We start from the raw sequence: 16,924 nt of genomic DNA, 5'->3' as shown, positions 1-16,924 counted from the left end.
ATTGATTTGTCGATCAGAATAGGACGCTAAACAAGTTCAATGGTGCACGGCGGCTGTTGAGCAGCAGTCTCAGCATAGGTCGTCAAGATTCGCCACTGGCGGTCGTGGCTTTCAAAGCGAAATGCAAAACTAGATAAAGATGCGTAACATTCGATCGACACGCGAAATCACGGTGCAAGCGGATCCCAATTTTTGCTAAATAATTATTAGCGAGCTCCAGCAACGCTATATCTATAGGACTGTCGAGGCCACGACCCCCGCGATCAGCGCGACAAATCCAGCGTGGCGTTTCGGCCGCCGCCTAACAAAGCAGCAACACTGCGCTCATGGCGGCGCCTTCGCGTTGTCGTCGTGTTTCAGCTTGTATTCGCTGGACGCGGCGGCGGCGGTATGAAACCACGGATTGACTGAGAAACGCATGACCGTGTTCGGTGGCGTGGCGACGCAGCGTTTGCAGGCGACTTTGGGATCAACCGCGACCTGACAAGCACCGCCTGCAACGCTTTCACCGACCGGTGTTCGTTGTGCGGACACTGCCAGCAAGCACTCACCGCCGTTCCCTGCTTCGCTCCTCTTCGTTACGGTCGCTTGGCCTTTGCGGCGGTGGTTTGCGTGCCCATACACACGTGCACGCGTGGTCACAGCTGCTGTGCTCGTAACTCATCGCTTGAGAGTGATTTGTGTGGCAACCGCGCTGGACATCATGGCCCACAGCGGAGGGGGCGGCGAGGACGCGACGACGCCCGGCGAAGCGCAGCAGCCGTCTTCGCCCGTGGAGATCACGCAGCAGCCCCGAGTGACGTTCGACGTAAGCTGCCCGCCAAGCCGGCATATCGGTCGCTCGTCCAGAACGGCGTGCGGTCAAGCATTCGGCCGGGCGAATGGCAGCGAGCCTCGGGCTGCATATACGCGCGCCGGGCTTGCGTTCACGAAACGGACCGCATGCGCGCGTTCGTCAGATAATGATGCACCGCCGTCGGCATGCCGTCAGCACGCACGGCAAGCTAAATTAAGCTGGGTTTTTCTCGCCATGCATTTCTGCTTCCGTCCTACGAAAGGGTGAATAACAAAATAATGGGCCGTCGTCCGTAGCCGTTAAATTTTCACGGGTAACTGCTGGAAACATATTCAAGATTTTAGAGCACAGAACAAATAACACGAAACGAGGTGTTTTGTGTTATTTCAGTACCGTGCCTATTTTGTGCCTTGTTACTTTTCATTAGCTTGAAAATTGCCGATTCTCCTGCAAACATGGTTTTCTCTGTGTAAAGGGGAAGAGTTAGTGCTTATTTTACACTTTCACCAAAATGGTTATCCTCGTACTAAACCTTGGTTAACAGATGATAATGTGCAGGCTGTGCCATTTAATACATGCTTGAGGAGTCAGTAGATGTCTGGCAGTGGCCAGAACAATTTATGGCTCTTTGCTACTCGTGTATCTGTCTAAAGCATACTTAGCTTGCATCACATTGGTATTTGTTATCACTGGTGCTTGGCTACGAAGCTTTTGGAGAGTGATATGCAAATGTGCCTCAAGTGTGGCAACTACACCAAATTACAAGTAGTGTAGCAGAAGTCATTCGTTGTGCACATTGCTTGAATTTTGTACACGGAAAGTAAATGTAGTATACTTAATGCTAGTGCAATATTTGGTGGCATCCTGTTCTTGCTTCCTAGGAAAAATAACAGAATATTATTTTTGATAAGTCTCCCGCCAGCAGCCTGCCAAAATCTGTAATGAAACCTATGCCACCGCTGGCACACAGTTAAATTGGTGAGGAAGATCCAAGTTTAGGTGGTTTTATACAGATGTCACACGGTGCACTTTTGATTTCAATCAAGCCCAATCCGGATTGAATTTCTTGGTTGCGATTGGCTCCTTTGCGCAAGCTGCGCAAGGGAGCCCATCCCGGTTGAGAGTTTTCTTGCTTGGTCTCCCAACAGCCTGACAAGACCTGTGACAGTCTGTCATCACTGGCATGTACAGCCGACCAAAAACGTTTATGGACCACGAGATCTCAGAACTTTAATTTCCGAGCAGCCTGTAACAGTAGTCAGCAAAACTGAACATCACAATGTTGTTCACATATACTGGTAGAGGCTCTGAATGCGAATACTAGGCTGTGTTGTGAGGCTGCACGGATATTCAGTTGTTTCAGATCTCGTGTTTTTATAGTTTGGCAAGACGACAACAAGCTTCCCTAGTAATCTTTACCTGCAAACGTAAACACTTATATGAGGACACTCACAATGAGGTTACAGTCAGTCACACACATGTATGACAATGCATACAGCAGAAAGGTAACTATTGTGCCCATCTGCCACTCCTTTCTAGATACAACAGCCCCTTATCGTTGAGCCGAGCTGATGTCATGCATACACATGTCACCTAAGCGCACCGTTTCCACGACTAAATTGTGCTCAGCAGCATGAGTCTTCTAACCGTTGTTTGTCCATCTGCAATAGTGCACTGACTGCTATAGCTAACAATTGCCAACTTGACCGAGTCGATACTATGTGCTTTAAGTAATGTGTGCAGCATTAAGGTATTGGTCCTAGAAACTCAACCTACAGGCACTGGTTACCATCTTTGCTTGGCAGCCTGGCAAAAGCAGAGCATATTTGCTGATGGGTTAAATTGTTAGTACTAATAAAGTGTCCTGTATTTACATACACTTCTAGAGCCAGAGCAGCTGCATATTGTAACGTGTGCTTGCAGGCTTGCTGTGGCAAGGCTTTTGGCCACAGATTGGTGTGAATGCTTTGTTCTGTGGTAAACATTGTCAGTGCCACTGTATGCACTGGTTAACCATTGATTTCACATGCGGTTGGCTGGTATGTTAACATTACATGGCATACAGAAAAGGCAGAGCCCGTGCTCAGGTTGAAACGTTTGATCTGCGCTACTGTTCAGTAGCCAACACTGAATTTAGACTGTGTATCATTACAAAAGGGAAAACAAATCACCTACTGATTAGTATCACAGTACCTTTCAATGATGAAATAACTGTTGGTGTTAATGTTGTCCGTTGTAGCTGGCAACGGTTACACGGCGGTGCTCGCCTGAGCAACAAGACTCTCACATGGATGAAGAACTCCAGGGTGAGTTCTTTGACTGAGAAAGTCCAAGAACAGCATTTGTGCCGTCACTTTCCCAGCATTGCAAAGGGCTCTGCTTAAGTACCCCCGTCTAGCTCTGCACTTCTTTCTTTGCACTGTCTGGGCAAAAACTCGTATAACTGTTCCTGCTATGTTCAAACAAGCCACATTCTGGGCGAAACTCACTGTCATGTTGCTGGTGTGTCTGCTGCTTTCGTGGAGTAAAAACAGCTGCTTTCTTTTTGCATGGTCGTTGCTATCATCTACAGTGGATTCTGCTCTGCACTAGTGTTGCCATCAAGTACCTTTGCCTGATTGCTTTGTTCCAAGTACCCAAGGAACCGGTGGACTGAACGAAGTAAGGTAGAACTGAAAAGGAGTAAATGTGACGGCCTGCTTTGACATTGCTTTTTTTGCATGTGTTGCTGAGCATGTGTTGCTGAGCATGTGGCATGAGCCCGGGTTGACCGTGCATTGTGGCTTAATAGAGAGCATGACGATGTCTTAACCTGGCTTCCTTTTGTGTAATACTGGTGCCTTCGTTGTTTTTGTTACCTAACATAGTGTTCAAGAAGGGACCTGAGAAAATTTTAGGCTGGGTAGCCCCAAATAAGCCACAGAAGAGTTTAAAACTAAGCTTGGGGGTACATATCTTCGAGAATACTTGGGGACTGTGCAAAAAGACAGCACTTGTGTTGTCTGACCTTGTCCTGTTTTCTCACACTCCCCAAGTGTTCTCGTACACAAATAGGTTACTGAGTGCAACGGACTGGCCGCAGAATATGTACTTTTGAAAGCTGCTTGCAGTGGCCTAAATTTAGGTGCACTGTATATTGTGCTTACAACTTTAAACAAGCATCTTTAAAGGGACTGAGCACCAATTTTCATGATACCCATCTTTTTTTTTTTTTTTTTTTTTTTTTTTTTTTTTTTTTTTTAGTGCGAAGGAAAGCTTATTGGTCAGAGTGTCTAATCATGAAGTTGCTAATGCAGAAAATGCCACGGAACATTTTTCTCACAATTTTTCATTCTGCAGTGATAATTTAGTCATTCACTGGAAGCATGCTGAAAACGGTGATAGGCGAGTGCGATAGCGATTATGCACCGGCATTAGTGGGAGGCAGATAAGTGTGGCCTTAGCTGCGAAAAAGTATGATTTTGTTTATCATGTCGATGTTCCTGCGATACATGTTTTCTGAATTGTTCAATTATTTCTGTGAGAATAGCTTTGTGTTTTCGTTTCTTCCTGTCCAACCTCTTTGGTATTTAACCAGTCAAAATGAAATGAATCGGATCGAAACGAAATGACGCCTTTACATGTGGTATAAAGTTCAACGTGTTGCCGTAGCCACATGTGCGTTTTTGATTTCCAAACCATAGAATAATGCGCGAGTGTCTAATAATATACCAACTACAATTTTAAGCAATAATCATGCTGTACTTAATGCAGTCAACTTAAGTACAGCAATCTCAAAGAATGCATTCGAAGTACGAGGATTTCACCGCCAATTCTCGCCTTTTACTGGTTTTTGAGACTTCCTTTGCCAATTTAAAATTGCAATTCTTAAATCGTGAACAGCATGCTGGATTCTATCACTATATGACATGGTCATTTCGTTTCCATCAACGTCTCGCAACACATTCTGGCCAGTTGTCAGTCCCTTTAAACGTGCAATTGGGCATGCTATCTATTGAATAATTCTCAGCAGTTCTTTTACTTGGTGTGATAATCATGGATCAGTGATAAATTGAACTGGTCACAAATTGCTGACCAGACCGTGAGGTGGTTTATGTGGTCATCACTTGAATGAGAATCATATTGAGAGTGATGCCAGAATTTGTGGTGGGTGTCTTTTGATGTCCCATTTCAGTCTGGCTGACGCACTTGATAAATGTGCATGGTGAAAGTAACTCCAATGGACAGTGTGCCTGTGCATGGGTGTCTTTTGCTGCTTTTGCTTTCGCTACCCCAACTGATCCTCGAAAGTTACGTATTGAGAATACAGTCTCTGGAATTGTGATGCAATCATTTTTGTGCTCATATAGCCTTGGCAGTATTATGCTGACTATTGATCAATGCTGCCAAACCAGCGTCTGTCCAAAAACAAAACAAATATATTTGCAGCGCACTTCCCTTGATGCTTCCTGTATGGTATGTTCTACTGTTGTACAGGGTGGTCAATGGGAGCATCAAAATAACGTTAAAGCAAGGATTACTGCAAAAGCACAGTTTGAGACGTGACTTGCTGATGCATGTTAAATATTTCTCTTGTTGGAGATCCTGCCCCTTTCTTGCTCCATCGCAAAACGAATTGTAGTTAAACACTTTTGAATATAGTGGCCGCCCTTGTGATGGTACATTATCAGCTGTAATGTTTTCGATCAGCTCTTGTTACCTCTGCAGCATAACCGGCACATGACATTTAATGTTTTGCATTTGACCAGCAAATATGAACAAAATAACCTCACTCAGCACAATTTGTGAACTCTCCCTGTTGTCAGCACGATCTTGACTGTTCTCTTGACTGACACAGCTCTAGGGCTCTGGGAGGAAGACATGACTGAGGAGCAGAAGGTGGAGCTGCTGGTGAGTTATGACGCATGCTACTACAGCGTTCTGATCTGTTTTGTTGAGGAACTGCTGTTTTTACTTCATCAGAAATTAGTCTCTCGAGTAGTGATGATGCCTGCTGGCCCATATTTTTGCGTTTTAGTTTCCTGACTTAACATGAGAAGCTTGTCTCGTGGCTCAGCGAACTTGGCAGGCATGACACAGACGTGGATGACTGTAGGACACACATGGACGACAAACTGCAATGCCAAGTGTTCTCTTTGCTGCCCCTCTTTGTGATAATTGCTGAATTTATTGTGCTGTGAACCACTAACTCAAGCACAAACCATTCTGAAAGTCATATCATGAAGTGATTGATCTGCAGGGTTAGCTTTTAATTCCTTGCTTGTTCAATTGCAAACTATTTGCCATAACCGAATTTCAAATGACTGAAAGTTCAGTGCTTTTGTTAATTAGCAGACAGTGCTCTAGCGTAGCGAATGCTACTTTTTCCTGGCACAGCCCCCCCAAGTTATTTCAGTCATGACAGGTGCTGCAATGGGTTGCTTTCTTCCTGGGGCAAAGGTGCATGCTAATGCTAGGGTCTTTTTGAAAATACTAATACATCCTGTTTATTGCTTTAGAAGCCACAACCGACACAAGCAGTACAACACTTCACGCTACAGATCGACAGATACCCCATCCTATCTTGACTGTTGCACAGAACAACGCAACCACTAACAACTGACTATGAACACTTATTCAGTCGTCCTTGTCCCTTCTGCTATACTCATTCTTTTTTTTTTTTTTTTTTTTAGATGAGCTCACCTCATGGGTGCTCTTCTATAGTTGGTTGTCCTCTGTACCGTCCATTACCGTTTCATATTTCCATCACCTTCAGGCTCTTGATGACAGTCTTGAATGAAACTGCGCGCCACGTGTTCAAAATTTATACGCACACGTTTTGTAATGATGCCCTGTTCATGCACCCGAAAGCATGATACAGCTAAACCTGCTAAACATTGTACCACAGCACAGCTGATACAATTGAAGCACTCCAGGTCTATGCCACTTGATGGCAGTCTGGGGGAAGATACAGTGATGATAACAATTCCATCGTCAGCAGAACAGTAACTGTAGTGCCATCTAGTAAGCAGTCTGAAAAAATTAGCCAGCATGCAGTCATGGCCTACAAGAATGCAGTGGTGTGCTGGTGCAATCTTGGAGGCCACACATTTGGGTATGCACATTGTACTCAGCAAATTTTTTTACTAATTTTCCTCCAAAGTGGGGGTACAGGCCTTACATGAGAGCAGACCTTATATGAGTAAATACGGTATTATTTTTTTAATTACATGCACAATTGGCTGTGCATGTTGGCTAGCATTATACAAGCTTTCCTGTTCATCGCTGATAGAGGCCTGTACCCAAGGTGGTGATCCACTGCTTCTCAGTACATATGATGACATCATTGCTAGGAGAATGTCCCCCACATATTCCATGTTTGATCCCCTTGAAGCGCTGGAAGCCAGGTGTCAAATCCAGTCTGTATTGTGTGTGTGCAGTAATGCACTCCAATCAAGTCTATGCTTTGCATGACTGCATGTTCTTAGAACTGGTAAGTGTACTTAACATTCTCCAGTTGCAAAAGAAAGGTTCCCTTCATCTGTGGTCTGACTTGAAAATCAGGCACGTGCCTAGGATTATTTTTCGGGGGGGTGTCAACCCTAGGTAACTTTTCTATGAAAATGAGGGGGGGGGGCACCTTTACTAGTACAAACGTGAATAATGCCTACCGTTTGCTATAACGACATGTAAACCAACAAAAAATAAATGAAATAAGATGTATCTCAAAGCTGAATGCACAGGTGAGAGGTGTATGTCTGTGACATACACCTCTCCCTTGCAGGACAAACAAGGAACCACCTCAAATGGACTCGCACATGAAAGAAGCGCAGGAAGAACACTGCAAAGGACAACTAAACAAGCGAGTCTAAAATAAAGGTTTCTAGTAGCGTTTCTTGAATTAGGTCTGGAAGCAATATAGAGAAATATACAGGGTCTGTCCTGAAAGTAATGTCAGTAAGGCCATTAAAAATCATTTATTGAATTCATCATTACAAGTGTTTAAAGTCTTCAAAATACTCTCCTTTTGCGTCGATACATCGACTTCAGCGAGACTTCCAGCTCTGGAATGTGTTGCTGTAGTCCTCCTCCGCTATGGCCTCAAATGCTGCGGTGCAAGCTGCTTTTATCCCGTCCGCTGTCCTGAAATGCTTGCCTTTCAGGGGTGTGTTGAGGCATGGAAAGAGAAAGAAAGTCGTGGGGAGCCAAGTGCGGGCTGTACGGGGGCTGGGGGATCTTTGGCACCCCTGCTTTAGCTAGGTAGTCGGTGACGATGAAGGCACTGTGGGCCGGTGCATTATTGGGGTGCAACTTCCCATTGTCTGCGATGTCCGGCCGGATGCATTGAACCCTGCGTTTCAGTCTTTTGAGGACTTCTACATCAAATTTGGAGTTCACAGTAGCTCCAGGTTCTACAAACTTGTGATGAACCAGTCCGTGGATCTGAAAAAAAAAAAAAGAACGATGAGCGTGATCTTGATCTTTCATTTGCTCAACCTAGCTTTCTTCTGGCGATAAGACAAGTGCGTGTGCCACTCTGATGATTGCCTTTTGGTCTCTGGCTCATATTCAAATACCCAAGTGTCGTCGCCTGTAATGACATTGTCCAAAAATTTTCGATCACGTTTGCACGTCGAGATTTTCTTGGCACGTTTCAACGTGGCATGACTTTTTATCGTCAGTGAGCACTTTTGGAACCATTTTTGCACACACTTTCGGCATGCCGATATCGTTTCTAATGATTTCATGAACTTGAGTTTTCACAATGTTTAACAAGTCGGCCATTAAACAAACACTTAATTGTCTGTCTGAGTTCAACAGTTCCCTCACTCGTGTCACATTGTCAGCCGTGGTGGTCGTGGATGGCCGTCCGGCGCGGTCCTCGTCGTCGACCTCTTCCCGGCCTTCCAAGAAGGCCTTGTGCCACCGAAACACTTGCCGATCTCACAGGGAATGTTCTTTGTAAGCAGTCTTTAGCATAGTAACAGTTTCCGCAGCGGTCTTGGCAAGTTTCACGCAAAACTTAAACACAAATCTTTATACCGACAAGCACTGCATTTTCACTTGCACAGCAATAAAAAACAACTACAAAAAGAAAAGATGCTGATCTCAAGCCTGCCCCCTCAAGCCTGCCCTTGGGCACGTGCCTGCTTGAAATTCAAGGGTAGTGTTATTGATGTTCAGTAACGTTGTTTGCTGGGCGAGTTGGTTTGTATTAGTGGGTGAAAGAAACCAGTGGAAATGATAAAGAAGTAGAACTACACAGGGCAAGCGCTGGTCTTGCAACTGAAAGTTTAATGAAAATGGTAGACCCACCATGGTTGCTTAGTGGCTTTGGTGCTGTTAAGCACAAGGATGATGAGAAGCAACATTTACTGGGCCCGAAATAAATCGGTGGTGCACGCAGGCACCAGACGGGGTGGTTCCCTAGTTACGGGACCCATATGTTCCCAGCAGCTCCTGGCCCCTGTCCATCAGTGCGAGCTGAATCGGTAGGGCGGGGCTGGATAACAAGGTCTCCCATCGCTCAAGGGGTTGGGGATTGGGGGTGTTGCTGGGAAGGAGAGGAGGGGGGGTCTTGAGTTCTGTGCACTCTGCCAAGATGTGCGGCAGGGCACCCTTTTCTCTTTTGCAAAAAGGACAGCATATCGTATTCCGCAGGGTATATGCGGTTCAACAGTATGGGATGCGCAAGCGATCCCGCCTGCGCTTCACGCAGGATTGTCTGTTGTTGCCTGGTGAGTTTGGGGTGCGGTTCTGGCAGTCTGCACCTTTCCTCTTGGTACATCCGGGTAATGTCCCGAAAGCTGGTAACCGGGTGCGATAGCTCTTCCGGCTCGTGCTCAGCCCGGATTGACATTTCTAGGGCATGGTAGTCTGCGATGGTGTTGCCTGCTACGTGCGAGTGAGCTGGGACGCACACGAGCTCTATGGCTATTCCCGGAGGCTTGTGCTTGGCTAGAATGGCTCGGGCCGCGGAGGAGATTACCCCCCTGCGGAAGCTTCTGTAGGCTGTCTTTGAGTCGGTGACTGTGGTGTCCACGCTCCGCTGTGCGAGTGCGAGGGCCACGGCCGCTTCTTCAGCAACTGCGGGGTCTGTTGTCTTCAGGGACGCGCTGACAATCAGCCTGTCTTTTGATGTAACCACCACCGCTGCACGGTCACTGTGTTTTCGGAGCGAGGCGTCCGCGTAGAGGACCCTGGGGGTTGTCTTCCAGCTTCCAGGCTAGGGCTTTGGCTTGGGTGGTGCGCCTCTCGTCGTCCTTGCCCGGCGTCATGTTCTGGGGAAGGGAAAGCACGAGGACGTGGGATTAGATCTCGGCCTCGGTGGCCATATTTTGATGGGGGAAAATGCAAAAACACCCGTGTAGTATTCAGATTTAGGTGCACATTAAAGAACTCCAGGTGCTGAAAATTAATTTGGAGTCCCCCAATACGACGTACCTCATAGTTCATAGTTTTGGCTCGGAAAACCCCATGATTTAATGAAAATGGTAGTCCTGACATTGAACGATCAGCGCATGTGCCAATATCAGCAATCTGACCCCAAACAAAGCAAACAAACAGGCATAGTAAGCTAGTCAAGCATTTCAGTGATTAGGACAATGTGTGCCAACAATCTAAAAACATGACTTCCTCATCTGTGAGGAGTACTGAAGGATCACGTAGAATGCACAAATTTAGCTAATTTTTTTTTTTTTTACTGCAGGTGGTTCTTAGTTTTGTTACTCCTGGTAAAAGTGTAGTGGGGAGGGGGGTTATTTGTGTGAGCAAGGAAAAAAAGAAGCAAAGCCCTAGTTGTCCTCTCCAATGCATTTAACATGTGCTTTGCAGAGGGTCGTGGCTGCATCCAAAGAGACGGCACAGAGGGAGGAGGCCGTGCGGCAGGCCCACTTTGCACCAGTCAAGCACCATGTCCCACCAGTGTCGACTGAAACGCGAGACCACATCACTTGGGACAGAAAGGTGCGTTTCTCATTATTGGGTAATTTTTTTGTCTCTTCTGCAGGGATTATTCTTTTTCTTTTTTCATGAGACGTCTGATGTGCTTTTGAAGCCATCACAACATGTTAACTGCTGCTCCTGTCGAAGCGCATGCCAGTAAACAATATCAGAGCAAAAGACCTGTGACTAAGGGTGCCTTCAAACTACTAACACTCTTTCCTCTGATCACATGTATTATGTCAGTGACTGACCAACACTCGTTAATTGCAGAATAGTAAATATGGAATGACATTGCATTGAAAGACAAATATTCTGCACTAGCGACTTTCGTAAGGTTTTTCAGCAGAGAAAACAACTATATCTGGAACGTCATGCGAGGATATCACTGCAGCCAGAGTTTGAGAGTGAGAGAACTTGAATCACAGTTTTCTGGACCTGAAGGAGGCCTTAAAACACTTTTTGAACACAGTAAGAAAACAATTATCTGTTAACGAGGCTCCTGTGAGCATGTGAGCCAAATATTATTGCAGTGCATGCAGCAGGGAATTTACAATCTCATGTCAAAAGCAGTGAAAGATGCAGCACCGCGCAACTGCCAGTTTACACATGGCAGTCGCACGTTGCTGCGTCTGCTGCATGTGGCCTCCAAGATAAAATGCGTAGTGCAGATATTGCAGCTGCCATGGGGTGCCGCCTGCCATAAGCCGTCTCGCCACCCAGATGTTGAACCTTTGGGCAGGGCCAACCGGGCATTGATCCCTTATGCCCCCTTGTTATCTCCCCTTTGTAGCTTCCAGCGCACTGGTGGAAATGAAAGGAGAAAGAAAGGTGCTCATGATTCTGATGATTATGTCCAGCTTCACTTGCACTTGAAGGATCTGAAAACTTTTTACTGCAGCAGATTCATGAGGTAACGGGATTTAATAGGGATGTCATTCTATCATTAGTTAGAAAAGATTTTTATAGCCCCTCTAAAACTAATCTCTTCCTGCTTAAAAAATGCTGATAAAGATTTAAAAAATCAGTGGCTATCTAAAAGAGTAGATGTTGCTTAGGTGGAAATTACTATAGTCAGAATGAAGTATTTTATCCTCAGTGCCTACATTGCCTACACAGGAAAGTGGCAAATAAGAACAAGAAAGGAAAAGACAAGAGGCACTTAATGCCTAAAAAGAAAAGTAGCAGTTCTAGACACTCCTGTTGAGTGAAAGAATGCTACTCTTGGCTCATTTTATTTCCTCTGCTCCAATTCAAAAAAAGAAGTGTTTAGATAATGTATGTGTGGAAGGTGCTCTGTGGAATTGCAGAAAGTGGTTTTAGGTAATAGTCGGCCTTGTATATTTGACATATAAATAGTCTTGTTTCACCATTAGGGCTTTTCCAGGTCCACTTTCTGTTGCTATGCTTCCTGAAAAAAGTGTTCATTATTCGAAGCTTATTCTTTTCTGCGAATTCTACCAGCATCTCACCTCTAGCGTTCCTAGAATCGACGCCACAGTTGCCAATTGCTTGTTCACCAGCCTGCTTCCTCCACTTTTGCATTGAAGTCTCCCATTACTACAGTATACCGAGTTTGCACTTTTCTCATCGCTAATTCAACATTTCATAAAACTGATCTACTTCCTCATCATCGTGACTGGATGTTAGAGTGTAGACTTGTACTACCTTTAATCTATAACTCTTATTAAGTTTGGTTATGACTACACCTACCCTCTCATTAGACAGTTTTAGTATAGCTTAAAATGATTGCGTTAGCGTTAGCGTGCGACGCAACGCTAACTCAAAGAAAGACTGCACTGCGCGGCACAAGGTAGTGTTTTAGAATAGCGGAACGGAGAAAAGTGTTAACGTTAACGCAAACAAATAGCGCCATCTAGATGTAAAAACACAAAGTACTGGAAAGCCAAATCCACACGAAATGTCGAGCTTATCCAATGCCGAATCCGCAAGTGTGTCCCTAAGTCAAGCTTATCGAAAGCCACAGTCGATGCGTTAATTACGCATGTAGGTGTTTGGTTTGAGTGTTGTTTTGTCGAGAGTCGTGAAACGCACCGATTATTCTCAGCATGCCGCGATCGAGTGTTCTGTGGGACTCATATTACGTGTCTTTTTAAGTTGGGATGACATCGACGCCCTCATGCTTCGGGAACGAGAGCGACCGCGCAGGTTCTACGTGTCCTCAAGATCCACTCAACATCGAAGCTATTCCGGAGGGGACGCTTCGCCAGCAATTTCGCTTCCAGAAATCCGATTTCCCACTTCTTTCCACTTTTTTGCAACGGACGCCCACCTTGACGTCCGTCCGAATGGGTTCAAGGCGAAAACCTCCTTCAGGAGGTGCATATCGTCGTCGTCGGTAAAACGCACACGCATTGTGACCACAGCACCGACCACACTACTGTGTTTTGCCACGAAAAACGTGACATGCATCGGCTTGACATGCGGCTTTACACCAAGCGAATGAGCGAAATACACTTGGGCGCCATCTCGAGGCAGATACAGCAAACATGAGCAAACATTAGCAAACCCTCTTGTTAAGCCTACTGCGCCGCTAATTTAGGACATATATCTAAACAACGCCCATTTGTCACCTGTGCGCCACTGTCGAAGCATCATCACACAAATCTAAAGCAAACACGAGCATTAGTGGGGAACGAATGAGCCGAACAGTGCAGGCCGACGACTTGATAGACCCGAAGCGGGCTGCTCTCACTTCGACTGGCGCCACCATGTTGCCGTACGTAAGGCTCCCCTTGCGTGCGTTAGCGTTCACCTCTAAATCTCGAAAATAGCATACGTACGTAAGAGCTCCAGCACCGTTTACGTACAGCGCATGCGCAGAGTGGTGCACGCAACGCTAACACTAACGCTAACTCTTTGCGTTTTCTGCTTTACGCTATACTAAAACTGTCTATTAATGCTGTAGAATTTCTCAATGTTGCCTGCTATGTCCTTATGGATTAGGAATCCTACCCCGCAAAATTGGTCAAGAAGAAACAGGTTAACCTACAGGCAGTAAGAGCAAAAGCAAACAAATTCAGGCTGGTACTTGCAAACAAATATGCAGCCTTAGAACAGAGAGATGATGATGACACAGAGCTAATGAATGAAACCATAACTAGGTTGGCTTCAGCGGCAGCAATAGAAGTGGGAGGCAAGGCACCAAGACAACCAGTAGGCAAGCTCTCCCAAATAACAAAGGACCTAATAAAGAAACGACAAAAAATGAAAGTGTCCAACTCAAGAGATAAGATAGAATTCGCGGGACTGTCAAAACTGATCAACAAGGCGAAAATAAGTGATATTCGAAACCATAACGTGAGAAAGACTGAAGAAGCCGTAAAAAATGGACCAAGCCTGAAATCAGTGAGGAAGAAACTTGGCATAGAACAAACCAAGATGTATGCACTGAAAGCTAAGTAGGGTAGTATCATCAGCAATATCGAAGATATAATGAAAGCAGCGGAAGAATTCTATACTGACCTGTACAGTACCCAGAGGAGTCAGGATACCTCAAATAGAAACAGTAATGAACAGGATACAGAAACTCCTCCTATAACTAGCAATGAGGTCAGAAGGGCCTTGCAAGACGTGAACACTAGGAAGTGCGGCAGGAGAAGATGGAATAACAGTTGATTTAAGCAAAGATGGCAGAGACATAATGCTTGGAAAACTGGCGGCTCTTCATACGAAGTGTCTATCGACTGCAAGGGTTCAAGAAAACTGGAAGAATGCAAACATTATACTAATCCACAAAAAGGGAGACATTAAAGAATTGAAAAATTATAGGCCCGTTAGCTTACTCCCAGTATTATATAAAATATTTACAAAAATAATCTCCAATAGAAAAAGGGCAACAGTGGATTTTGTCAACCAAGGGAAAAGGCTGGCTTCAGGAAGGGATACTGTACAATGGGTCACATTCATTTCATTAATCAGGTTATCGAGAAATGCTCTCTGTATGGCTTTCATAGATTATGAAAAGGCATTCGATTCAGTAGAGATAGCAACAGTCATAGTGGCATTACGTAATCAAGGAGTACAGTACGCTTGCGTAAATACCTTGGAAAATATCTGCAGAGGTTCTACAGCTACCTTAATTCTATACAAGAAAAGCAGGAAGATGCCTATAATGAAAGGGGTCAGACAGGGAGACACAATCTCTCCAATGCTATTCACTGGGTGCTTGGAAGAAGTATTCAAGCTATTAAACTGGGAAGGCTTAGGAGCAAAGATCCATGACGAATATCTCAGCAACCTTCGGTTTGCCGATGACATTGTTCTATTCAGCAACAATGCAGACGAGTTACAACAAATGATTGAGGACCTTAACAGAGAGAGTGTAAGAGTGGGGTTGAAGATTAACATGCAGAAGACAAAGATAATGATAAATAGCCTGGCAAAGGAACAGCAGTTCAGGATCGCCAGTTGGCCTCTAGAGTCTGTGAAGGAGTATGTTTACCTAGGCCAATTAACCACAGGGAACCCTGGTCATGATAAGGAAATTCACAGAAGAATAGAAATGAGTTGGATCGCATACGGCGGATATTGCCAGCTCCTGACTGGAAGCTTACCATTATCATTGAAAAGGAAGGTGTACAATCAGTGCATTTTACCGGTGCTGACATATGGGACAGTGACTTGGAGACTGACAAAGAAGCTTGAGAACAAGTGAAGGACCACGCAAAGAGCGATGGAACGAAGGTTGCTAGGCATAATTTTAAGAGACAGAAAGAGAGCGGTTTGGATCAGAGAGCAAACGGGTATAGACGATATTCTAATCGACATCAAGAGAAAAAAAATGGAGCTGGGCAGGTCATGTAATGCGCCGGTTAGGTAACCGTTTGACCATTAGGGTTACAAAATGTGTACCAAGAGAAGGGAAACACAATCGAGGACAACAGAAGACTAAGTGGAGCGATGAAATTAGGAAATTTGTGGGCACTAGTTGGAATCGGTTGGCACAGCACAGGGGTAATTGGAGATCGTAGGGAGAGTTCTTCGTCCTGCAGTGGACATAAAACATGATGATGATGATGATGATGATGACAAATGGTCGGCCTTGCCTATTTGACATTACTAGTGTTATGCAGTCATGCTTTGTTAACATGGACACTTTGGTTGCCAAACTATCGGTAAAGCAAGTTATCTATAGTAACAAATTCAAATTTGACAAAATCAGACCAACTTGAAGCGCATTATTCTGGTTGCTGTTATCTTCCTGAAATTGCGATGCAGTGCCATGCTGTGATGGCAGAGTTCACATTGATTGCATTCCCTATGATCTGTGAAAGAAAGTGCATCTAAAAGTAGGAGTGCAGCAGGAAGAGCTACAGCTTGTTGACAAAGCTAGCACATAAGTGGAAAAGCTGTTCTGTCTCTGCTGACTTGCTGAAAGAAAGATGTAGGAGGACCAGAAGCTGGAAGAAAGATGTAGGAGGACAAGACTTCATTTCTCTTAGTGCACACAAGTCAGAAAGTGCTTGAACACTGATACTATCACATGAGTGCCACAATGGAAGACGCACTGGCCAGTGCTGTCAAGTTTACCATAGTGGGTCTTGCTGCTGGCAAAATGCTGCACATACTTAGCTGCCTGTATTTGCATGGCTTTTCAGCTCCTTTGATTTAGAGGAGGTCCTGTACATACCAACACTCTCCACATTAAACAGACAAAAATACATGAGCTTGTATGGCTGTTGTGCATTTTTGCTCGGTCCATTGTCCACACAGCGAGTTTTCACATTAACAAGGTTGGATTGGATTGTTTGGTTCCCACAAAAAATTATCTGCAGCTCAAGTCATCCATAATAATCGGGGTCATAATAGCGATGCACGACTGTATTTTACTAGCTTCCCAGTCAGACAATATTAGGTAAATTAAGTCTGCGAATGCCTGGTTAAATTGGGAGAGTTCAGAAATAAGAATCTACGGCACAGTCTGAATTGCATTCACTGCACTACCAAGGCCTTTCTTGTTCATCCCCGATTGCCACAGTTCTCTGCCAGACAAGCCTGTACTACAGCCTGGCAGTAGTAATCCAATTTCTTGACTCCAGCTATCAAACAATCTGTGATCACACCCAACTATTGTTGCTTGTCTAACATGCTTTTCACAAACCGAATAGCAGAATATTATTCTGGTAAATGTAGAAATTCACTTATACTTTAATTTTCTGAGTACTTATACCAATCACACAATTA

The 16,924-nt window shown here is 44.9% G+C and overlaps 2 protein-coding genes across 13 annotated transcripts in view; one reads left to right on the top strand and one right to left on the bottom strand.

Moving 5' to 3' along the window:
- The window catches only part of LOC142568306 (uncharacterized), a 48,775-nt gene extending 48,085 nt beyond the window's left edge, over positions 1–690 (bottom strand). For all 4 annotated transcript variants that reach the window (XM_075678299.1, XM_075678301.1, XM_075678300.1 and 1 more), the window contains exon 1: positions 552–690. The gene's annotated coding sequence lies outside the window, so the exon portion shown is untranslated. The remainder of the gene's footprint in view (positions 1–551) is intronic.
- LOC142568303 (uncharacterized) overlaps positions 1–16,924 on the top strand; it is a 101,777-nt gene that overhangs the window by 531 nt on the left and 84,322 nt on the right. For 2 of the 9 annotated variants that reach the window (XM_075678291.1, XM_075678290.1), the window contains exons 1-4: positions 309–808; positions 3,036–3,102; positions 5,634–5,686; positions 10,610–10,741. In XM_075678291.1, the coding sequence (XP_075534406.1) occupies positions 704–808; positions 3,036–3,102; positions 5,634–5,686; positions 10,610–10,741 (357 nt within the window). In that variant the 5' untranslated portion in view covers positions 309–703. Of the gene's footprint in view, positions 1–308; positions 809–3,035; positions 3,103–3,368; positions 3,458–5,633; positions 5,687–10,609; positions 10,742–16,924 lie in introns of those variants that run through there. The other 7 variants (XM_075678293.1, XM_075678292.1, XM_075678297.1 and 4 more) reach the window with 6 other exon arrangements.

Source organism: Dermacentor variabilis, unplaced genomic scaffold, assembly GCF_050947875.1.
Source record: "Dermacentor variabilis isolate Ectoservices unplaced genomic scaffold, ASM5094787v1 scaffold_18, whole genome shotgun sequence".
NCBI lineage: Eukaryota > Metazoa > Arthropoda > Arachnida > Ixodida > Ixodidae > Dermacentor > Dermacentor variabilis.
The sequence above is the reverse complement of the archived record's forward strand: the minus strand, read 5'-3'. Positions and strand labels throughout refer to the sequence as shown.